The sequence below is a fragment of the Oncorhynchus mykiss genome, chromosome 3 (assembly GCF_057628025.1).
Source record: "Oncorhynchus mykiss isolate SJ-2025 chromosome 3, ASM5762802v1, whole genome shotgun sequence".
Lineage (NCBI taxonomy): Eukaryota > Metazoa > Chordata > Actinopteri > Salmoniformes > Salmonidae > Oncorhynchus > Oncorhynchus mykiss.
In genome coordinates, this window is record NC_143024.1 from 12,635,912 (window position 1) to 12,661,047 (window position 25,136).

General features: G+C 38.6%; 1 protein-coding gene across 1 annotated transcript in view; it reads left to right on the plus strand.

Moving 5' to 3' along the window:
* Positions 1–7,664: 7,664 nt before the first annotated feature.
* LOC149984376 (cyclic AMP-responsive element-binding protein 5-like) overlaps positions 7,665–25,136 on the plus strand; it is a 96,538-nt gene continuing 79,066 nt past the window's right edge. The window contains exons 1-2 of the mRNA XM_090221058.1: positions 7,665–7,719; positions 24,946–25,023. Of these exons, the coding sequence (XP_090077184.1) occupies positions 24,970–25,023 (54 nt within the window). The 5' untranslated portion in view covers positions 7,665–7,719; positions 24,946–24,969. The remainder of the gene's footprint in view (positions 7,720–24,945; positions 25,024–25,136) is intronic.

The following is a 25,136-nucleotide window of genomic DNA, read 5'->3' on the forward strand; positions in this document are numbered from 1 at the left end:
ATCCACTTCAATCAGTGTAGATGAAGGGGAGGAGACAGGTTAAATAATGATTTTTATACCTTGAGACAATTCAGAGGTTGAATGGGCAAGACAAAAACATGTGCCTTCCTTTGAACGGGGTATGGGGTGGTAGGTGTCAGGTGCACCGGTTTGTGGCAAGAACTGTAACGCTGCTGGGTTTTTCACAATCAACAGTTTCCAGTGTGAATCAAGAATATTCCACCACCTAAAGGACATCCAGCCAACTTGATACAGCTGTTTGAAGCATTGGAGTCAACATGGGCCAACATCCCTGTGGAATGCTTTGGACACCTTGTAGAGTCCATGCCCCGACAAATTAAGGATGTTCTGAGATGTTTGGTATACTCAGTGTGTCTTTAATTACATCATAATATCTCTCCTGGCTAATGAACACAATATCCCATTTCTGTTTTCTTTTTTGTGTCAAGACCACATTATGGTCATCATCAATGTATGAGAGACATGATTAAAAGTATCTTTATGTGCTTATTTGCTGACGTCAAAGTGCCTCCCTCCAAGTCCCTTGAGCATGTGAAAATGATGATGACCAAAGATGGTCTGTTCCATAGAATTTGGAATTAGAACAATTTACTAGGATCTCGAGGTAAAACTGTCCAGTAGACAAATGTGTAGTGGCTGTGTGTGATCGTTGCTATGAGAACCATTTTGATGAGTGCCAATGCTTTTTTGAAGAAATGTTTGAAGCCTGGTAAATTTGACACTAATGTATCTGTTTGTTTTGATTATCACTGTTTGTTTATTCAAACAAAAATACTATTTATTGCTTAGAAAGTTATGCCACTGCAGTAATGTATTTTTGTTTGCAGTTTGTGTTTGGACCCCCATGTTTGGACCCCCATGGGTCCAAGCAGTATTGAACCTGGCCTCTATTGAGGTTAGTCTTTCAGTTATGTATTCATATTTCTACAATATTGTTGTTTATGTTTACATGTAGTGGCTAACTTTCTCTTTCTTTCATGCTATAGTTTTGTTTTTCACTGTGTGTATAAGTGTGTGTTTGACAGACATCTAAGAGAGATTCAAATATGTTTCATTCACTTCTTTCTTGTACAGTTCTTGGTAATGACCACAGGGTGGGAGTGTGTGACAGAAAACTAAAACAACTAGTAAAAGAGACATTGGGCCCTTACCTAGCGAAAGCTTCCTACAGGACTGACTAAATACATTAAGGATTATTATGAAACTGGCATCCCCTACATAAGGCCTGATCAGCATTGTTTTCATATGTATTGTTTTCAGAAAGATAATACATTGTTGTCAACAGAAAGTTATACAGACACAGTTCATAACTTTGACCATGAGTGCACACAGCGATCCACAGGGAAAAAAGGGGCATCTGAAGTCTACCTCAGATTGCAGGCCTGAGGCCCTGTCACATCTGATGGGCTCTCTCTCACGTCAGTTCAAACATGAAAAATAAATAAACCAGGCTGTACCTTCCCCTCCTCCACCCTTCCATCCAGAACCGTACGTAGGAGGTGAGGAAGGACTGTGGTCTGTCATAGAAACCTATCACCAAAAAGGCAGGAGATCGGCAGCAGTAGTGCTCTCTAATGGAAGCCTTATGTTCCACATAGGAAAGAAAAGGGTTCATTAAGTAAGTAAAGCTCTTCCATCCATTCCTACCTAAGCTACAGTACCTCTCCTTCTCTCCTTACTTTTTCCTTTCACGTTCTTTGGCACGTGACTTGGCCCTGGTTGTGTGCCCGGTGGTGGTGTAATGGACTGGGTCCTCCTCACCGGCCCAGCCCAGGCAGCATCAGAACCGGCAGCATCGCGCTTGCTGCTGGTAAACCTGTTTTTTCCAGGGTTGCAATGACACCCTATTCCCTATATAGTGCGCTACTTTTAACCAGGCCCCTTCCCTACATAGTGCACTACTTTTGACCAGAACCCCATATAGGGAATAGGGTGTCATTTGGGACACAATCCAGGGCTGCTGGGCTGAGTAGTGTGGGATCTTTACAGTGAAAGCATCATGGCATAATGACATCACAGTCATCTCCCTGTACTGTTTGAGAGAGAGAGTCAAAGGCTTTCATATGAAATGCTGCCACTGTTGCCTCTCCAGTCTCCACGGCTATTTATCCATGGTCGTTCTTGATGAGTAAAGCTGCTACTAATCAGACATCATTCACTACTGCGCAATTCATTACAGCTCATAAAAGCGGATGAGGTCATAGCAGTTATGTGTGATTTTCTGCATCAGAGATTTAGTGAAGACATTGAACCTCTGGCAAACCAACCTACACACTAGTTCTATACTATGTGGTATTGTGGGGTAGACAGACTACTGTCAGTATTGGATTGGGAATCAGAACTTCCACAGATATCCGTATGGATGTCTCTACTGAATCCCTCTCCCATGGTTCTGGTCCATAACTGCTCTATGACTGTTGAAATCATGTTTATTTTATTTTGTGTTCAATCTTTATTTATTCAGGAAGTCCCATTGAGGTGAGAAGACTTATTTTACAATGCTGACCTGGCCTGTTCATGCAAAACCATATATCTTGGCTAGACAGAGAAGCTTCTGATGTCACAAAGCCCCTCAAAATAAGCATTAGGAGGAAAGTATCAGACACACAGATTTAACAGAGCAGAAGGCCTCCTGGGAACCCAGTATTTGTTTAAATTCCAAATCCATACGTTGTGTTTATTTATCAAGTGTAATCTGGCCTAGTTATCAGTGCTGGAAGGGCAGCTCAGAGTTTACACACCAAGTTCAAATATTGCATTTTCAACGCAGCGAGCAATTACAATATGTCCTCACATGAAATTGAATCTCTTGAAAGAGCAAGCGAAAACAAACAGTTGGTTACTTGCTAATGACATCATTATGTGCGTACCTGGATATCATTACTCTACACATTAAGGTTGTATGGTTCTGTACAAGCCTCAACTTTTCATCAACAAACAAAACATTGCTGCTATATCCTAAATCTTCAATGTCTTCCTAATACTACTGTATATTATAAACATGACATTCTCATATCATAACCTTCTATTGTCGGGACATAAAAACTCATGAATTCCCTCGCTTTGTACCTTTGCAGCGCACCGAGACATTAGTCAACATCAACGTAGCTACAGATGATGCATTAAATATATTACGTAGGCCTATGTAGTATTACAGTAACAGGTAAATGCCTGGCTCTGCCTAAGACAGGCATTGTCTCCATCCCAAATGGCCCCCTTTCTCTATGTCGTGTGCTACATTTGACCTGGGCTCTGGTCAAAATTATTGCACTTTAAAGAGAATATGGTGCCATTGGGACGTAGCCTTTGCCATATTGAGGGACTGTACAGAGGAAAGGCTATGTAGTGCATTACAGTATTACATAAAGCCTAACGCCAATGTTTCCAGCCCTGCAGGCACAAACCAGCCATCATTTCCCAAGGTATGGTAAGAGGTAAACACCCTGACACTGTAACATTCCATCAACAAGATCAAACAGAGAAGCCATCCACAGCCCTGCCCAGGTATTAAACAGTACAGTACACCACTGTCTTCATAGGGGTGTGCACTAAGAAACCTTTCCAAGGTGATCCCATTCAAAAGCACTGTGGAAAGCAAAGCACACATTCAGGAGGAGGAGGAGGAGGACGAAGGATAAAACCACGTCCTGTACAATATAGATCAAATCTCCTTTAGTGGAGGTCAACGACCCCTCACTGTATGCCTCTTTTACCGTTAATAGTCCCGTTCTCCGGGGATATGATGTTTGGATTGTTCTGGAAATATATAGGCAATAAAGGACAAAGGGGTGTCATAAACGTTGATTAAAGCTCTTCTTAAAGGAGCCAGGCGGGAGAGGTTCCTGAGTTATGGAGGCGTTTCAGTCGCCGTTATTGTTTCTGTGACAGAGACCTCTTAATGCTGCTGCCTGAGTCTGGCTGGGCCATCTTGGACGACACGGTGCAGCGGTAGACATCTCTCTCTCTTTGAGGAGAGGAGACAGTCATTAATCCCCAGGCTGGGACAGAGGAAAGGAGGAGAGGGGAGGAGGGAAGACATCACACCCAGCCAGGCCAGCCAACAACCCAGCCCCGTCTCCCAGCTCCCCAGCCCAGCCTCCCAGCCCAGTCTCCCAGCTCCCCAGCCCAGCCTCCCAGATCCCCAGCCCAGCCTCCCAGCCCCCCAGGCTCCCAGCCCACAGCTTCCCAGCCCAGCCTCCAAGCCCCCTAGCTCCCCAGCCTAGCAGTCCAGCCCAGCATCCCAGCCCCCCAGCCCAGCCCCCCAGCCTAGCAGTCCAGCCCAGCCCCCCAGCCTAGCAGTCCAGCCCAGCATCCCAGCCCCCCAGCCTAGCAGCCCAGCGCCCCAGTCCAGCCCAGCCTACAAGCCGCCACCAGCAGGTCACAATAACCTCCAACCTGCATGATTTTTCACCATCCAGATGTCTGTTTTATTTCTTTGGTCAGTTTGAACTGAGGCTTAAATTTCAATGATCCTGGTGGTGGTAGTAGTGGTGGTTACATTGTTTAATGGCCTTTCTATTAAATTACATTATGATTATAATAACTCTTGATACACTGTTAGGGAGGGCTGTCTGTAGACTCTTTTTTAAAGACAATATTGCATGTCATCACATTTCATGTCTCTTTAGGCCTATGTCACATTCTAAAGAAAAATGCTAAGTGGAATTCAGAGGATGAAGTGATGAAATGTAGGATAGCTGCAAACAGTTGCATGAATAAGACTCAAGATCATGACGTGATTTAACTATCCTCCTGGCTCCTACATTAACAACTGAAATAAATAACACCGGAGTAGAGGAAACACAACACTGCTCTGTCTGGAAACATGACCGTATCTAAGACAGTGACAGAATTAGGGAGAAGGGATGATCATTGTACAAGTGACAGGCAATTCATTTGTCCATATCCATCACTAAGCACCTCTCTTGTCTGTCATCCATTTAATGTGTGCATAAACCACCCCCTGACATAAACATGGAGAAGTGCCATAGATAGAAAGAGTCTGTATGAGTTCTACAGACAGATGGTTGTTTAGTTTGTTTAGTTTGATGGTAGAACCAGGATGATGTTCTACAGACAGATGGTTGTTTAGTTTGTTTAATTTGTTTAGTTTGATGGTAGAACCAGGATGATGTTCAACAAACAGATGGTTGTTTAGTTTGATGGTAGAACCAGGATGATGTTCTACAGACAGATGGTTGTTTAGTTTGATGGTAGAACCAGGATGATGTTCAACAAACAGATGGTTGTTTAGTTTGTTTAGTTTGATGGTAGAACCAGGATGATGTTCTACAGACAGATGGTTGTTTAGTTTGATGGTAGAACTAGGATGATGTTCTACAGACAGATGGTTGTTTAGTTTGATGGTAGAACCAGGATGATGTTCTACAGACAGATGGTTGTTTAGTTTGTTTAGTTTGATGGTAGAACCAGGATGATGTTGTTCAGACAGATGGTTGTTTAGTTTGATGGTAGAACCAGGATGATGTTCTACAGACAGATGGTTGTTTAGTTTGTTTAGTTTGATGGTAGAACCAGGATGATGTTGTTCAGACAGATGGTTGTTTAGTTTGTTGAGTTTGATGGTAGAACCAGGATGATGTTGTTCAGACAGATGGTTGTTTAGTTTGTTTAGTTTGATAGTAGAACCAGGATGATGTTTGACAGACAGATGGTTGTTTAGTTTGATGGTAGAACCAGGATGATGTTCTACAGACAGATGGTTGTTTAGTTTGTTTAGTTTGATGGTAGAACCAGGATGATGTTCTACAGACAGGTGGTTGTTTAGTTTGTTTAGTTTGATGGTAGAACCAGGATGATGTTCTACAGACAGATGGTTGTTTAGTTTGTTTAGTTTGATGGTAGAACCAGGATGATGTTCTACAGACAGATGGTTGTTTAGTTTGATGGTAGAACCAGGATGATGTTGTTCAGACAGATGGTTGTTTAGTTTGTTTAGTTTGATGGTAGAACCAGGATGATGTTCTACAGACAGATGGTTGTTTAGTTTGATGGTAGAACCAGGATGATGTTGTTCAGACAGATGGTTGTTTAGTTTGTTTAGTTTGATGGTAGAACCAGGATGATGTTCTACAGACAAATGGTTGTTTAATTTGATGGTAGAACCAGGATGATGTTCTACAGACAGATGGTTGTTTAGTTTGATGGTAGAACCAGGATGATGTTCTACAGACAGATGGTTGTTTAGTTTGATGGTAGAACCAGGATGATGTTCTACAGATGGTTGTTTAGTTTGTTTAGTTTGATGGTAGAACCAGGATGATGTTCTACAGACAGATGGTTGTTTAGTTTGATGGTAGAACCAGGATGATGTTCTACAGACAGATGGTTGTTTAGTTTGTTTAGTTTGATGGTAGAACCAGGATGATGTTCTACAGACAGATGGTTGTTTAGTTTGATGGTAGAACCAGGATGATGTTTGACAGACAGATGGTTGTTTAGTTTGTTTAGTTTGATGGTAGAACCAGGATGATGTTCTACAGACAGATGGTTGTTTAGTTTGATGGTAGAACCAGGATGATGTTCTACAGACAGATGGTTGTTTAGTTTGATGGTAGAACCAGGATGATGTTCTACAGACAGATGGTTGTTTAGTTTGTTGAGTTTGATGGTAGAACCAGGATGATGTTCTACAGACAGATGGTTGTTTAGTTTGATGGTAGAACCAGGATGATGTTCTACAGACAGATGGTTGTTTAGATGGTTTAGTTTAATGGTAGAACCAGGATGATGTTCTACAGACAAATGGTTGTTTAATTTGATGGTAGAACCAGGATGATGTTTTGTCTGTCCTTGATTTCCCCTGCATCACATTACCTCTAGCCTACCTAGCATTACTTCTGGAAAAATATCTCACTTGTTCTTTGTCTGTGTAACAGCATCTCTTAAATCCAACACTTAGAGGTCGATATAATGCCTCCAATTATTTATTTACTCAAGGCAGCAGCATGATTATTCATTATTAAGAGGTAGAGGATGGAGAGAGGAGAACATTCTCTCTCTCAATTCAATTCAATTCAAGTGCTTTATTGGCATGGGAAACACATGTTAACATTGCCAAAGCAAGTGAAATAGATAATAAACAAAAGTGAAATAAACTCTCTCCCTCTGTCTAGCTTTCTTTCTCTCTCTTCTCTCTTTCTATCTCTATCTATCTCTCTCTTTCTCTCTTGCGCTCTCTTCAAAACAAGGTCCAAGTCTGCTATTCAAGGCTAACTTTCTTGCGTTTGTGAACTTGGGTAAGTGGAGATGAATCAAATTGCTATCGGTCTACTATACTACTGTATATTAAATCATTAAATATCAATTTCAAATGTAAACTTTATTTACCATGTTAAAAGCAGCCACTATTCCGGCTGATCAGTTTTTTTTTCTAACAAGACGTGAATACCCATTTGTATAAGGTAGCGTTTCAATAAGTATTGGTGCAAGTTGATAGTGGTGTACCCTCTCAGTTTTGTGCCATACGTACCTTATGTCCAGCAGTTTGCAAACTCTGCCTTGCTCGCCCCAACAGCCCGCCTCCAAGCGGCCCACGATGATTCAGAAGTTCAGGAATCCCACGTGACGTCACCGAGGGGTGATGTAATGCTTCTCTAAATAGAACGTATTGTAATCTTTTCTCAGTCCAACGTGGTTCCTTCTGAGAGTCTGTTGCGTATTTTCTACACTTGTTTGGTAAGTTAAAATAATTGCTTTCCACCACAGTAAATTATAAACATGCAATTATGGATTGTTAATTTCGTTTTGTTCAGCTGCATTGTTATTTCTTTTCACTTCAGTTGATGTGACAAGTTGCTCAGAGAATCGCATCAACAGAATGCTGCGGCGCTCTACAGATTTCTTTGAATATTATTTTCTGTTGTCTCGTGCATATTGTATTATGTGCAGAAATGTGTTTAAGTCCGTTATTTACTCGTATAGTGGCAGGCTTGCCATCTCGGTAAAATATTTAGAAGTCTCAGGACGCGCGTGGACTGACTGTTGAATGTTTTTGAAGTTGAGCAGAGATGTCAAGTGTTGCTCTCTGCTCGCGAGCTGTCAGAGCCGTAGCTTCTAGCTACCATAGTAATTTACCCCACAAACTGGATGTGTGAGTAGGTTAGCTATGTGTAGTATCCAGTGATGTGCCAGTGCAGGGTAGCCTATGGCGCGCAATTACTAAAGATAATATTTGGAGGAATGAATTGGCAATGGTTATCAACAGCAAGTACTGACACAGCGTGGGCTATGCGTGTCGACTTATAAAAAAAATCTAGAGCTTTACAAAGTAATATTTTTAATGATTCTGAAGTTTGCAGTGCTTTGCAACATTGTCCCCCTGTCCCATGAATGGATGCAGCCCACTTCTAGACGTTGTCCTGTGTGTCAAACTGGACTGCGGGACGGGACGCGGACGCAGTTTACAAACGGTCACGTCCTCGACAACGGTAAAAGTAGCTAAAGAGGAGCTGTCATTCCATCCATAATACCAATACATGTTTATGATACTGTGGTAGCCTATAATACTGTTCATTTTGAAGAGTAATCTAACCGAAACATTACGTCATTCTGCAGGCCAGCAGTCGCTATTTGATTAACCGCCGCCGAGCAATTGAAGGTTTCAGAGGAGTTCTGCTGACTGGGCACACTTTACGTTAAGTGCCTGCGGTATAAAAATATGTTTTAATCTTATGATTAGATTGTCATTGAATTTAAATGATGGCGAACCATTCTCCGTTTGTCAGTTTCCAGTTTTTTATTATTATTGTAGCCTATAACGATCAAACATTCTCTCTCTAAATTTACCTGGGTGCCTCTCTTCTGCAATTACTATTCACTATCGATGACGATGATGACAATGTTAATAACTATTATTATTGAGTTTGTGGTTTAACTAAATATGATTCATGTGCAACATTATAATATCTGCTGAATCCATCTTCATAAATAAAATAAAAACTCGTATTAAATAGCCTAAATTAAAAAGAACATGACCCAAATTATTTGAGGCACTTAACTTAAAATAAAAAATAATCGTTATAAGACTAGTAGAAGCGAGGGAAAGAGAGTGTGCTGGAATTTAGGCCTACTGAATATAACTGTTCTGACTGATGGAGGTACGACTGGAAAAAAAGTTCATTGTTATTGACAGACTAATTATTTCTTAGCGAATGTCCTTGTGTTTGAAGCCCGATAGTGGGTATATATAAAACATACATCTAACACTAAACGGAGAGTAGACTGAAGTATACTTCTTAAAAATGTGTTTATTCCTAATTTAATTATTATATATGAAGATATTCATCAAATCTGTCACCATAGATCAGCTACCATGATCAACACATTGGTATAAAATAATGAACACAGTAACACAGAGTGAAACATTTACTTAATAATCTAAGTGAACTAATTAAGTTAACTTCAGTGTCAGTGTAGTTAAGTGAATACAACAGGTATACACCACTATATGTGTGCTTTTGACCAGCTGTAAATTCAACCACTTTCCAGTTTTGAGTCTATTTAACTAGGTATAGATTAAGATGTGGTGTTATAATCCTCATGGTTTTACATATTATACTTTGGGTTAGTTAAGGTCCTGTGTTGCTCTGTTGGTAGAGTGTGGTGCTTGCAACACCGTAGTTGCGGGTTCGATTCCCACAGGGGACAGGTATGGGGAAAAAGTGCATAAATATATCAAGTTGCTCTGGAAAAGAGCGTCTGCTAAATTACAAAAATGTTTGTATTTTTATGAGATTTTTTTGTTGTTTTTGAATAGTCTACTTTTATAAAACAAACTCTAATAACATGATTATAAAGAGGGTGAATCGTACAATTTGCCGTGAGTGACACCGTCCACACAATCACAGTCCCCTCTATAAATAAAGGCCGATCTGACTCCAGGTATTGTAATAGTGTAGAAAGGCCCTGTGGTTGACTGTGTATTATGCCGGGCCCCTCCACAGCTCAGCGTTAGTTAACACCTTGTTGTCCTCAATGTGGATGTGAGTGTGTTGTCTGATGAAGCCCTGGGGTGGAGGTGTCACTATGCTTGTTGGAAATGTACACACACACACACACACACACACACACACACACACACACACACACACACCGTGCGGGGACTGAGAGGTGGTGATTGACAGTGATTGAGGGTTGCCTCTCAGGGGCCCCTCTGTGCTGTGTGTGTACAGCATACTATAGGGCCTATATGAGGAGTTCACAGCACATACAGCATTGTTTGAGCAAGCCGTGTTCCTCGCCTCAGGGATCGCTGTGATCCCACCATGAACCTGCACTGTTGAAGGCCCCCCCACCCCCACGTCGAACACACACACTGAACACACACACACCGAACACACACACACACCGAACACACACGCTGAACACACACACACACACACCGAACATACACACACCGAACACACACACACACGCCGAACACACACACACACGCCGAACACACACACACACAACGAACACACACACACCGAACACACACACACACACCGAACACACACACACACACACACCATACTGTTTGAATTGTAATATGTGCCCTACCTGAAGAGTTCGTTCCCTGGTCCCCGTTGAAATCGTACTCCGCTCACTAATCCTTCCCCTCCCTCACATCGGGACCCAGTTAATGTAAAGTGTAACCAAATTTCCTCTGCTAAACTAAAACATCTATATCAAATAAAAGCCTAGTGCCCCGTTGAAGGGAAAGGCGTTGTGCTCTGGCGATTTAGAGGAGAGAGTAGCAATTGGGACAACTCACTGGGGCTTACATGGAGCCCTTGTTTCAGTGTTTTTATGCCTATTATGGTTTTAATTTCCTTTTCAACGTGTTGAGTTGATGTATTTATGAAGGAGAAGCCTCAAACCAATCATATTTCATATTCTGGTAATGACTCGGGAATAAAGTATAGGCCTAATGTGTGGAAATGGAATAGAAAATGTTTCTCTTTGAATGTTGGTCTTGGGGTTTTCTGATTGACATTTGGAGAAAAGGTTTTGGAACATGAGCCAAATCACATTGTTAAACACTTGATGGACTAGTTTAAGTTGTTGATAATACCGTGAGAAGAGTTCTACTTAGTGAACAAAGCTTGATGAATTGAAAGTATCCAGGTTAGAGAATGGATCCTGCTGTTCAGACCAATCTTTTTATATTATATCTGGGCTACCAGTATTATACCTACAGTATGTGGAGAGTCTACCACCAGTATTATACCTACAGTATGTGGAGAGTCTACCACCAGTATTATACCTACAGTATGTGGAGAGTCTAACACCAGTATTATACCTACAGTATGTGGAGAGTCTACTACCAGTATTATACCTACAGTATGTGGAGAGTCTACTACCAGTATTATACCTACAGTATGTGGAGAGTCTACTACCAGTATTATACCTACAGTATGTGGAGAGTCTACTACCAGTATTATACCTACAGTATGTGGAGAGTCTACTATCAGTATTATACCTACAGTATGTGGGGAATCTACTACCAGTATTATACCTACAGTATGTGGAGAGTCTACTACCAGTATTATACCTACAGTATGTGGAGAGTCTACCACCAGTATTATACCTACAGTATGTGGAGAGTCTACTACCAGTATTATACCTACAGTATGTGGAGAGTCTACCACCAGTATTATACCTACAGTATGTGGAGAGTCTACTACCAGTATTATACCTACAGTATGTGGAGAGTCTACTACCAGTATTATACCTACAGTATGTGGAGAGTCTACTACCAGTATTATACCTACAGTATGTGGAGAGTCTACTACCAGTATTATACCTACAGTATGTGGAGAGTCTACTACCAGTATTATACCTACAGTATGTGGAGAGTCTACTACCAGTATTATACCTACAGTATGTGGAGAGTCTACTACCAGTATTATACCTACAGTATGTGGAGAGTCTACTACCAGTATTATACCTACAGTATGTGGAGAGTCCACTACCAGTATTATACCTACAGTATGTGGAGAGTCTACTACCAGTATTATACCTACAGTATGTGGAGAGTCTACTACCAGTATTATACCTACAGTATGTGGAGAGTCTACTACCAGTATTATACCTACAGTATGTGGAGAGTCTACTACCAGTATTATACCTACAGTATGTGGAGAGTCTACCACCAGTATTATACCTACAGTATGTGGAGAGTCTACTACCAGTATTATACCTACAGTATGTGGAGAGTCTACCACCAGTATTATACCTACAGTATGTGGAGAGTCTACTACCAGTATTATACCTACAGTATGTGGAGAGTCTACTACCAGTATTATACCTACAGTATGTGGAGAGTCTACTACCAGTATTATACCTACAGTATGTGGAGAGTCTACCACCAGTATTATACCTACAGTATGTGGAGAGTCTACTACCAGTATTATACCTACAGTATGTGGGGAGTCTACTACCAGTATTATACCTACAGTATGTGGAGAGTCTACCACCAGTATTATACCTACAGTATGTGGAGAGTCTACTACCAGTATTATACCTACAGTATGTGGAGAATCTACTACCAGTATTATACCTACAGTATGTGGAGAGTCTACTACCAGTATTATACCTACAGTATGTGGAGAGTCTACTACCAGTATTATACCTACAGTATGTGGAGAGTCTACTACCAGTATTATACCTACAGTATGTGGAGAGTCTACTACCAGTATTATACCTACAGTATGTGGAGAGTCTACTACCAGTATTATACCTACAGTATGTGGAGAGTCTACCACCAGTATTATACCTACAGTATGTGGAGAGTCTACTACCAGTATTATACCTACAGTATGTGGAGAGTCTACCACCAGTATTATACCTACAGTATGTGGGGAATCTACTACCAGTATTATACCTACAGTATGTGGAGAGTCTACTACCAGTATTATACCTACAGTATGTGGAGAGTCTACTACCAGTATTATACCTACAGTATGTGGAGAGTCTACTGCCAGTATTATACCTACAGTATGTGGAGAGTCTACTACCAGTATTATACCTACAGTATGTGGAGAGTCTACCACCAGTATTATACCTACAGTATGTGGAGAGTCTACTACCAGTATTATACCTACAGTATGTGGAGAGTCTACCACCAGTATTATACCTACAGTATGTGGGGAATCTACTACCAGTATTATACCTACAGTATGTGGAGAGTCTACTACCAGTATTATACCTACAGTATGTGGAGAGTCTACTACCAGTATTATACCTACAGTATGTGGAGAGTCTACTACCAGTATTATACCTACAGTATGTGGAGAGTCTACTACCAGTATTATACCTACAGTATGTGGAGAGTCTACTACCAGTATTATACCTACAGTATGTGGAGAGTCTACTACCAGTATTATACCTACAGTATGTGGAGAGTCTACTACCAGTATTATACCTACAGTATGTGGAGAGTCTACTACCAGTATTATACCTACAGTATGTGGAGAGTCTACTACCAGTATTATACCTACAGTATGTGGAGAGTCTACTACCAGTATTATACCTACAGTATGTGGAGAGTCTACTACCAGTATTATACCTACAGTATGTGGAGAGTCTACTACCAGTATTATACCTACAGTATGTGGAGAGCCTGCTTCTTTGTCTTGGAGTGGCCAAGGCTCACTAAGTGTACAATTAGATAACAATTGATCGATAAGGTTGTTGCTGTTGCTCTGAAAAGTGTTGTTTAAGGTAGTAAAGTGATTCTCATATTTCAGCGAGTGGTGAAAATATCAGTCATGTTGCCCATGCATGTTCAGAGATGATGGAGCATGTTTATCTTTGAGACTTTGTTATGAATAGAAACAGAACAGGTGAAGGACGAGAGAGAGAGTGAGGTAGAGAGAAAGAGAGAGTGAAGGGGAGAGAGAGAGAGAGAGAATGGGAGAGAGAGAGAGAGAGAGGGGTAGAGAGAGAGAGAAGAATGGGGGAGAGAGAGAGAGGTAGAGAGAAAGAGAGAGTGACGGGGAGAGAGAGAGAGAGAGAAGAATGGGAGAGAGAGAGAGAGAGAGGTAGAGAGAGAGAGAGGTAGAGAGAGAGAGAAGAATGGGGGAGAGAGAGAGAAGAATGGGAGAGAGAGAGAGAGGTAGAGAGAGAGAGAAGAATGGGGGAGAGAGAGAGAGAGAGAAGAATGGGGGAGAGAGAGAGAGGTAGAGAGAAAGAGAGAGTGATGGGGAGAGAGAGAGAGAGAGAGAGAAGAATGGGAGAGAGAGAGAGAGAGAGGTAGAGAGAGAGAGAGGTAGAGAGAGAGAGAAGAATGGGGGAGAGAGAGAGAGAAGAATGGGAGAGAGAGAGAGAGGTAGAGAGAGAGAAGAATGGGGGAGAGAGAGAGAGAGAGAAGAATGGGGGAGAGAGAGAGAGGTAGAGAGAGAGAGTGATGGGGAGAGAGAGAGAGAAGAATGGGGGAGAGAGAGAGAGGTAGAGAGAGAGGGGGGAAGGAGAGAAGGAGAAAAACGTGATGAGGGAGAAAGAGAGAGAAGCACGGGAGACAGAGAGAGAAGGACGAGGAGAGAGAAGGATAGAAAGAGAGAGAGGGAGAGAGGAGAGCGAGAGGGAGAAAGAGAAAGAGAGAGGGAGAGAGGAGAGCGAGATGGAGAAAGAGAGGAGGGAGAGATAGAGACCCAGACCTCCTTGCCCTCTGTCAGAGGGACCCTGTCCAGACCTTTCCCAGCAGGCTTTGCCACAGATGTAGCCTGTAAGAAAGAAGGCTCTGGTTAACTTTACACGCCATTTGAATGTTTTGACTTTGTTAGAGGAAATAGTCTGTACAGGTTAAAAAAAATCACACATGCTAATCATGTATGAAGGTATTCATGCTAAACAAGTCATGTGTGGCCTTAGCTCAAATGTTTATTTGATTCAAATAGAAAGACACAAAAAAAATATTTTGTGGGATTCAATCAGATCACACATGGTGGAAAATGTGTCTTTTAAAGGCCATTTCCTATTGAACCGATATATACAGCATTTACTGTTGTGGAGAATGAGCAGTCGGATTGAATCGCGGCCTAATACGGTGGTCTGTGCGTACATTTGAAGAGTCATTTGTGTTAGGCTTTATCGTATGAGTGCTTCTCCGTGGATTCATTTGGTTTTAACATGTCCCACCCATTTTCATCCAAAGAACAAGGCCTCACTAATCATTGAAAAAACATGATTTCTAGCTAAAATAAAAATGTAAAGTGTCTTTAACATTTGTATCCCTCTCACAGGCTAAACACTAGGCAGTAAAGCTGTCTAGTCTCCCAGAGGGCTGAATGGTCAGGCAAGGTTCTGAGGGTGGAGGGGTTGGTTATAAGACAGTAGAGGTTAGACTGTTATAAGACTTAGTGAGACGTAGAACCTCTAGTCTGAATAAAACATGAAGTCCCAGTGGTCACGTCATTCCTGGAAATAGTCATTCTTGAAAATAGTCATTCCTGGAAATAGTAATTCCTGGAAATAATCATTCCTGGAAATAGCAGTTAAATGCGTGCTGATGTTTTGTAGACTTTAGTCTAATTTGCTCCTACTATTATGTGTGTTGTAGAATCTAGTCTAATCTGCTCCTACTATTATGTGTGTTGTAGAATCTAGTCTAATGTCTCCTACTATGATATGTGTTGTAGAATCTAGTCTAATCTGCTCCTACTATTATATGTGTTGTAGAATCTAGTCTAATCTGCTCCTACTATTATATGTGTTGTAGAATCTAGTCTAATCTGCTCCTATTATATGTGTTGTAGAATCTAGTCTAATCTGCTTCTACTATATGTGTTGTAGAATCTAGTCTAATCTGCTCCTACTATTATATGTGTTGTAGAATCTAGTCTAATCTGCTCCTACTATTATATGTGTTGTAGAATCTAGTCTAATGTCTCCTACTATGATATGTGTTGTAGAATCTAGTCTAATCTGCTCCTACTATTATATGTGTTGTAGAATCTAGTCTAATGTCTCCTACTATGATATGTGTTGTAGAATCTAGTCTAATCTGCTCCTACTATTATATGTGTTGTAGAATCTAGTCTAATGTCTCCTACTATGATATGTGTTGTAGAATCTAGTCTAATCTGCTCCTACTATTATATGTGTTGTAGAATCTAGTCTAATCTGCTCCTACTATTATATGTGTTGTAGAATCTAGTCTAATGTCTCCTACTATTATATGTGTTGTAGAATCTAGTCTAATCTGCTCCTACTATTATATGTGTTGTAGAATCTAGTCTAATCTGCTCCTACTATTATATGTGTTGTAGAATCTAGTCTAATCTGCTCCTACTATTATATGTGTTGTAGAATCTAGTCTAATGTCTCCTACTATGATATGTGTTGTAGAATCTAGTCTAATCTGCTCCTACTATTATATGTGTTGTAGAATCTAGTCTAATCTGCTCCTACTATTTGTTGTAGAATCTAGTCTAATGTCTCCTACTATGATATGTGTTGTAGAATCTAGTCTAACCTGCTCCTACTATTATATGTGTTGTAGAATCTAGTCTAATCTGCTCCTACTATTATATGTGTTGTAGAATCTAGTCTAATCTGCTCCTACTATTATATGTGTTGTAGAATCTAGTCTAATCTGCTTCTACTATATGTGTTGTAGAATCTAGTCTAATCTGCTCCTACTATTATATGTGTTGTAGAATCTAGTCTAATCTGCTTCTACTATGATATGTGTTGTAGAATCTAGTCTAATCTGCTCCTACTATATGTGTTGTAGAATCTAGTCTAATCTGCTCCTATTATATGTGTTGTAGAATCTAGTCTAATCTGCTCCTACTATATGTGTTGTAGAATCTAGTCTAATCTGCTCCTATTATATGTGTTGTAGAATCTAGTCTAATCTGCTCCTACTATATGTGTTGTAGAATCTAGTCTAATCTGCTCCTACTATTTGTTGTAGAATCTAGTCTAATGTCTCCTACTATGATATGTGTTGTAGAATCTAGTCTAATCTGCTCCTACTATTTGTTGTAGAATCTAGTCTAATGTCTCCTACTATGATATGTGTTGTAGAATCTAGTCTAACCTGCTCCTACTATTATATGTGTTGTAGAATCTAGTCTAATCTGCTCCTACTATTTGTTGTAGAATCTAGTCTAATGTCTCCTACTATTATATGTGTTGTAGAATCTAGTCTAACCTGTTTATACTATTATATGTGTTGTAGAATCTAGTCTAATCTGCTCCTACTATTATATGTGTTGTAGAATCTAGTCTAATCTGCTTCTACTATTATATGTGTTGTAGAATCTAGTCTAATCTGCTTCTACTATTATATGTGTTGTAGAATCTAGTCTAATCTGCTCCTACTATTATATGTGTTGTAGAATCTAGTCTAATCTGCTCCTACTATTATATGTGTTGTAGAATCTAGTCTAATCTGCTCCTACTATGATATGTGTTGTAGAATCTAGTCTAATCTGCTTCTACTATTATATGTGTTGTAGAATCTAGTCTAATCTGCTCCTACTATTATATGTGTTGTAGAATCTAGTCTAATCTGCTTCTACTATATGTGTTGTAGAATCTAGTCTAATCTGCTTCTACTATGATATGTGTTGTAGAATCTAGTCTAATCTGCTCCTACTACTATATGTGTTGTAGAATCTAGTCTAATCTGCTCCTACTATTATATGTGTTGTAGAATCTAGTCTAATCTGCTCCTACTATTATATGTGTTGTAGAATCTAGTCTAATCTGCTCCTACTATTATATGTGTTGTAGAATCTAGTCTAATCTGCTTCTACTATATGTGTTGTAGAATCTCTTCTAATCTGCTTCTACTACTATATGTGTTGTAGAATCTAGTCTAATCTGCTCCTACTATTATATGTGTTGTAGAATCTAGTCTAATCTGCTCCTACTATTATATGTGTTGTAGAATCTAGTCTAATCTGCTCCTACTATTTGTTGTAGAATCTAGTCTAATCTGCTTCTACTATTATATGTGTTGTAGAATCTAGTCTAATCTGCTCCTACTATTATATGTGTTGTAGAATCTAGTCTAATCTGCTCCTACTATTTGTTGTAGAATCTAGTCTAATCTGCTCCTACTATTATATGTGTTGTAGAATCTAGTCTAATCTGCTTCTACTATATGTGTTGTAGAATCTAGTCTAATCTGCTCCTATTATATGTGTTGTAGAATCTAGTCTAATCTGCTCCTACTATTATATGTGTTGTAGAATCTAGTCTAATCTGCTCCTACTATTATATGTGTTGTAGAATCTAGTCTAATCTGCTCCTACTATTATATGTGTTGTAGAATCTAGTATGTGTTGTAGAATCTAGTCTAATCTGCTCCTACTATTATATGTGTTGTAGAATCTAGTCTAATCTGCTCCTACTATTATATGTGTTGTAGAATCTAGTCTAATGTCTCCTACTATTATATGTGTTGTAGAATCTAGTCTAATCTGCTCCTACTATTATATGTGTTGTAGAATCTAGTCTAATCTGCTCCTATTATATGTGTTGTAGAATCTAGTCTAATCTGCTCCTATTATATGTGTTGTAGAATCTAGTCTAATCTGCTCCTATTATATGTGTTGTAGAATCTAGTCTAATCTGCTTCTACTATTATATGTGTTGTAGAATCTAGTCTAATCTGCTCCTACTATTATATGTGTTGTAGAATCTAGTCTAATCTGCTTCTACTATTATATGTGTTGTAGAATCTAGTCTAATCTGCTCCTACTATTATATGTGTTGTAGAATCTAGTCTAATGTCTCCTACTATGATATGTGTTGTAGAATCTAGTCTAATCTGCTCCTACTATATGTGTTGTAGAATCTAGTCTAATCTGCTCCTACTATTATATGTGTTGTAGAATCTAGTCTAATCTGCTCCTACTATTATATGTGTTGTAGAATCTAGTCTAATCTGCTCCTACTATTATATGTGTTGTAGAATCTAGTCTAATGTCTCCTACTATGATATGTGTTGTAGAATCTAGTCTAATCTGCTCCTACTATTATATGTGTTGTAGAATCTAGTCTAATCTGCTCCTACTATTTGTTGTAGAATCTAGTCTAATCTGCTCCTACTATTATATGTGTTGTAGAATCTAGTCTAATGTCTCCTACTATGATATGTGTTATAGAATCTAGTCTAATCTGCTCCTACTATTTGTTGTAGAATCTAGTCTAATCTGCTTCTACTATGATATGTGTTGTAGAATCTAGTCTAATCTGCTCCTACTATTATATGTGTTGTAGAATCTAGTCTAATCTGCTCCTACTATTATATGTGTTGTAGAATCTAGTCTAATGTCTCCTACTATTATATGTGTTGTAGAATCTAGTCTAATCTGCTCCTACTATTATATGTGTTGTAGAATCTAGTCTAATCTGCTCCTACTATTATATGTGTTGTAGAATCTAGTCTAATCTGCTTCTACTATTATATGTGTTGTAGAATCTAGTCTAATCTGCTCCTACTATTATATGTGTTGTAGAATCTAGTCTAATCTGCTCCTACTACTATATGTGTTGTAGAATCTAGTCTAATCTGCTCCTACTATTATATGTGTTGTAGAATCTAGTCTAATCTGCTCCTACTATTATATGTGTTGTAGAATCTAGTCTAATCTGCTCCTACTATTATATGTGTTGTAGAATCTAGTCTAATCTGCTCCTACTATTATATGTGTTGTAGAATCTAGTCTAATCTGCTCCTACTATTTGTTGTAGAATCTAGTCTAATCTGTTTATACTATTATGTGTGTTGTAGAATCTAGTCTAATCTGCTCCTACTATTATATGTGTTGTAGAATCTAGTCTAATCTGCTCCTACTATTATATGTGTTGTAGAATCTAGTCTAATCTGCTCCTACTATTATATGTGTTGTAGAATCTAGTCTAATCTGCTCCTACTATTTGTTGTAGAATCTAGTCTAATCTGTTTATACTATTATGTGTGTTGTAGAATCTAGTCTAATCTGCTCCTACTATTATATGTGTTGTAGAATCTAGTCTAATCTGCTCCTACTATTTGTTGTAGAATCTAGTCTAATCTGTTTATACTATTATGTGTGTTGTAGAATCTAGTCTAATGTCTCCTACTATTATATGTGTTGTAGAATCTAGTCTAACCTGTTTATACTATTATATGTGTTGTAGAATCTAGTCTAATCTGCTTCTACTATTATATGTGTTGTAGAATCTAGTCTAATCTGCTCCTACTATTATATGTGTTGTAGAATCTAGTCTAATCTGCTCCTACTACTATATGTGTTGTAGAATCTAGTCTAATCTGCTCCTACTATTATATGTGTTGTAGAATCTAGTCTAATCTGCTCCTACTATTATATGTGTTGTAGAATCTAGTCTAATCTGCTCCTACTATTATATGTGTTGTAGAATCTAGTCTAATCTGCTCCTACTATTATATGTGTTGTAGAATCTAGTCTAATCTGCTCCTACTATTATATGTGTTGTAGAATCTAGTCTAATCTGCTCCTACTATTATATGTGTTGTAGAATCTAGTCTAATCTGCTCCTACTATTTGTTGTAGAATCTAGTCTAATCTGTTTATACTATTATGTGTGTTGTAGAATCTAGTCTAATCTGCTCCTACTATTATATGTGTTGTAGAATCTAGTCTAATCTGCTCCTACTATTATATGTGTTGTAGAATCTAGTCTAATCTGCTCCTACTATTATATGTGTTGTAGAATCTAGTCTAATCTGCTCCTACTATTTGTTGTAGAATCTAGTCTAATCTGTTTATACTATTATGTGTGTTGTAGAATCTAGTCTAATCTGCTCCTACTATTATATGTGTTGTAGAATCTAGTCTAATCTGCTCCTACTATTTGTTGTAGAATCTAGTCTAATCTGCTCCTATTATATGTGTTGTAGAATCTAGTCTAATCTGCTCCTATTATATGTGTTGTAGAATCTAGTCTAATCTGCTCCTATTATATGTGTTGTAGAATCTAGTCTAATCTGCTTCTACTATTATATGTGTTGTAGAATCTAGTCTAATCTGCTCCTACTATTATATGTGTTGTAGAATCTAGTCTAATCTGCTTCTACTATTATATGTGTTGTAGAATCTAGTCTAATCTGCTCCTACTATTATATGTGTTGTAGAATCTAGTCTAATGTCTCCTACTATGATATGTGTTGTAGAATCTAGTCTAATCTGCTCCTACTATATGTGTTGTAGAATCTAGTCTAATCTGCTCCTACTATTATATGTGTTGTAGAATCTAGTCTAATCTGCTCCTACTATTATATGTGTTGTAGAATCTAGTCTAATCTGCTCCTACTATTATATGTGTTGTAGAATCTAGTCTAATGTCTCCTACTATGATATGTGTTGTAGAATCTAGTCTAATCTGCTCCTACTATTATATGTGTTGTAGAATCTAGTCTAATCTGCTCCTACTATTTGTTGTAGAATCTAGTCTAATCTGCTCCTACTATTATATGTGTTGTAGAATCTAGTCTAATGTCTCCTACTATGATATGTGTTATAGAATCTAGTCTAATCTGCTCCTACTATTTGTTGTAGAATCTAGTCTAATCTGCTTCTACTATGATATGTGTTGTAGAATCTAGTCTAATCTGCTCCTACTATTATATGTGTTGTAGAATCTAGTCTAATCTGCTCCTACTATTATATGTGTTGTAGAATCTAGTCTAATGTCTCCTACTATTATATGTGTTGTAGAATCTAGTCTAATCTGCTCCTACTATTATATGTGTTGTAGAATCTAGTCTAATCTGCTCCTACTATTATATGTGTTGTAGAATCTAGTCTAATCTGCTTCTACTATTATATGTGTTGTAGAATCTAGTCTAATCTGCTCCTACTATTATATGTGTTGTAGAATCTAGTCTAATCTGCTCCTACTACTATATGTGTTGTAGAATCTAGTCTAATCTGCTCCTACTATTATATGTGTTGTAGAATCTAGTCTAATCTGCTCCTACTATTATATGTGTTGTAGAATCTAGTCTAATCTGCTCCTACTATTATATGTGTTGTAGAATCTAGTCTAATCTGCTCCTACTATTATATGTGTTGTAGAATCTAGTCTAATCTGCTCCTACTATTTGTTGTAGAATCTAGTCTAATCTGTTTATACTATTATGTGTGTTGTAGAATCTAGTCTAATCTGCTCCTACTATTATATGTGTTGTAGAATCTAGTCTAATCTGCTCCTACTATTATATGTGTTGTAGAATCTAGTCTAATCTGCTCCTACTATTATATGTGTTGTAGAATCTAGTCTAATCTGCTCCTACTATTTGTTGTAGAATCTAGTCTAATCTGTTTATACTATTATGTGTGTTGTAGAATCTAGTCTAATCTGCTCCTACTATTATATGTGTTGTAGAATCTAGTCTAATCTGCTCCTACTATTTGTTGTAGAATCTAGTCTAATCTGTTTATACTATTATGTGTGTTGTAGAATCTAGTCTAATGTCTCCTACTATTATATGTGTTGTAGAATCTAGTCTAACCTGTTTATACTATTATATGTGTTGTAGAATCTAGTCTAATCTGCTTCTACTATTATATGTGTTGTAGAATCTAGTCTAATCTGCTCCTACTATTATATGTGTTGTAGAATCTAGTCTAATCTGCTCCTACTACTATATGTGTTGTAGAATCTAGTCTAATCTGCTCCTACTATTATATGTGTTGTAGAATCTAGTCTAATCTGCTCCTACTATTATATGTGTTGTAGAATCTAGTCTAATCTGCTCCTACTATTATATGTGTTGTAGAATCTAGTCTAATCTGCTCCTACTATTATATGTGTTGTAGAATCTAGTCTAATCTGCTCCTACTATTTGTTGTAGAATCTAGTCTAATCTGTTTATACTATTATGTGTGTTGTAGAATCTAGTCTAATCTGCTCCTACTATTATATGTGTTGTAGAATCTAGTCTAATCTGCTCCTACTATTATATGTGTTGTAGAATCTAGTCTAATCTGCTCCTACTATTATATGTGTTGTAGAATCTAGTCTAATCTGCTCCTACTATTTGTTGTAGAATCTAGTCTAATCTGTTTATACTATTATGTGTGTTGTAGAATCTAGTCTAATCTGCTCCTACTATTATATGTGTTGTAGAATCTAGTCTAATCTGCTCCTACTATTTGTTGTAGAATCTAGTCTAATCTGTTTATACTATTATGTGTGTTGTAGAATCTAGTCTAATGTCTCCTACTATTATATGTGTTGTAGAATCTAGTCTAACCTGTTTATACTATTATATGTGTTGTAGAATCTAGTCTAATCTGCTCCTACTATTATATGTGTTGTAGAATCTAGTCTAATCTGCTCCTACTATTATATGTGTTGTAGAATCTAGTCTAATCTGCTCCTACTATTTGTTGTAGAATCTAGTCTAATCTGCTCCTACTATGTGTTGTAGAATCTAGTCTAATCTGCTTCTACTATGATATGTGTTGTAGAATCTAGTCTAATCTGCTCCTACTATTATATGTGTTGTAGAATCTAGTCTAATCTGCTCCTACTATTTGTTGTAGAATCTAGTCTAATCTGCTCCTACTATTATATGTGTTGTAGAATCTAGTCTAATCTGCTCCTACTATGTGTTGTAGAATCTAGTCTAATCTGCTCCTACTATTATATGTGTTGTAGAATCTAGTCTAATCTGCTCCTACTATTTGTTGTAGAATCTAGTCTAATCTGCTCCTACTATTATATGTGTTGTAGAATCTAGTCTAATCTGCTCCTACTATGTGTTGTAGAATCTAGTCTAATCTGTTTCTACTATTTGTTGTAGAATCTAGTCTAATCTGCTCCTACTATTTGTTGTAGAATCTAGTCTAATCTGCTCCTACTATTATATGTATATATATATTATCTTGGGCTCCCGAGTGGCGCAACGATCTGAGGCACTGCATCTCTGTGCTAGAGGCATCACTACAGACCCTGGTTCAATTCCAGGCTGTATCACAACCGGCCGTGATTGGGAGTCCCATAGGGTGGTGCACAATTGGCCCAGCGTTGTTAGGGTTTGGCTGGGGTAGGCTGTCATTGTAAAAAAGAATATGTTCTTAACTGACTTGCCTAGTTAAATAAAAAAAAACATGTATTGTAAACTCTAATCTGCTCCTACTATTATATGTGTTGAAAACTCTAGTCTAATCTGTAAAGTTTTCTGCATCGTAATGGCCTCCTACTTGTTTTCTTTCTCAGTAATATAACTCCCACTACCACCCAACCTACATTCCAAATTGCACCCTATTCCCCATATATTACACTACTTTTGACTAGAGCCCAGGGCCCTATAGGGAATAGGGTGCCATTTGAGGTGTCATAGAGACCAGGCTGGGCCCTGCCTTGAATCTGCAACAGCTCTTTTCACACAGAGCGTCCTGTCACTCTCTGTGTGAAGTAATGAACACCTGACTGTAGGCTACTGCCAGGAGGGAATGGAATACTATATGTTGTATGTTTACGACTGAAAAGCCTGCTATTTTTAGGCACAACATCAATAAATAGAGTAATCTAGAACGACTCAATGAAAGAAAGAGAAGTCTTGATGTGAGCTGGGAGCTAAACTCTCCTTGTTCTCTATTTCTCTCTTTCTCTTTCTCTTTCTCTCTCTCTCTCTCTCTCTCTCTCTCTCTCTCTCTCTCTCTCTCTCTCTCTCTCTCTTCTCTCTCTCTCTCTCTCTCTCTCTCTCTCTCTCTCATTCTCTCTCTCTCTCTCTCTCTCTCTCTCTCTCTCTCTCTCTCTCTCTCTCTCTCTCTCTCTCTCTCTCTTTCTCTCATTCTCTTCCTCTCTCTCTCTCTCTCTCTCTCTCTCTCTCTCTCATTCTCTTTCTCTCTCTCTCTCTCTCTCTCTCTCTCTCTCTCTCTCTCTCTCTCTCTCTCTCTCTCTCTCTCTCTCTCTCATTGTTTGTAGACTTATGAGGAGTTGGTGAGAGTGATGAACTCTGAGCAGGAAAGGCCGTTTGTGTGCAGTGCCCCTGGCTGTTCTCAGGTGAGTGTGTCGACACACGTCGGTGTATGTGTGTTTGTGAGGGAGCGTGTGTGAGTGTGTGCACACTTATGTGCAGTGGTGGAAAAAAGTACTCAATTGTCATACTTGAATAA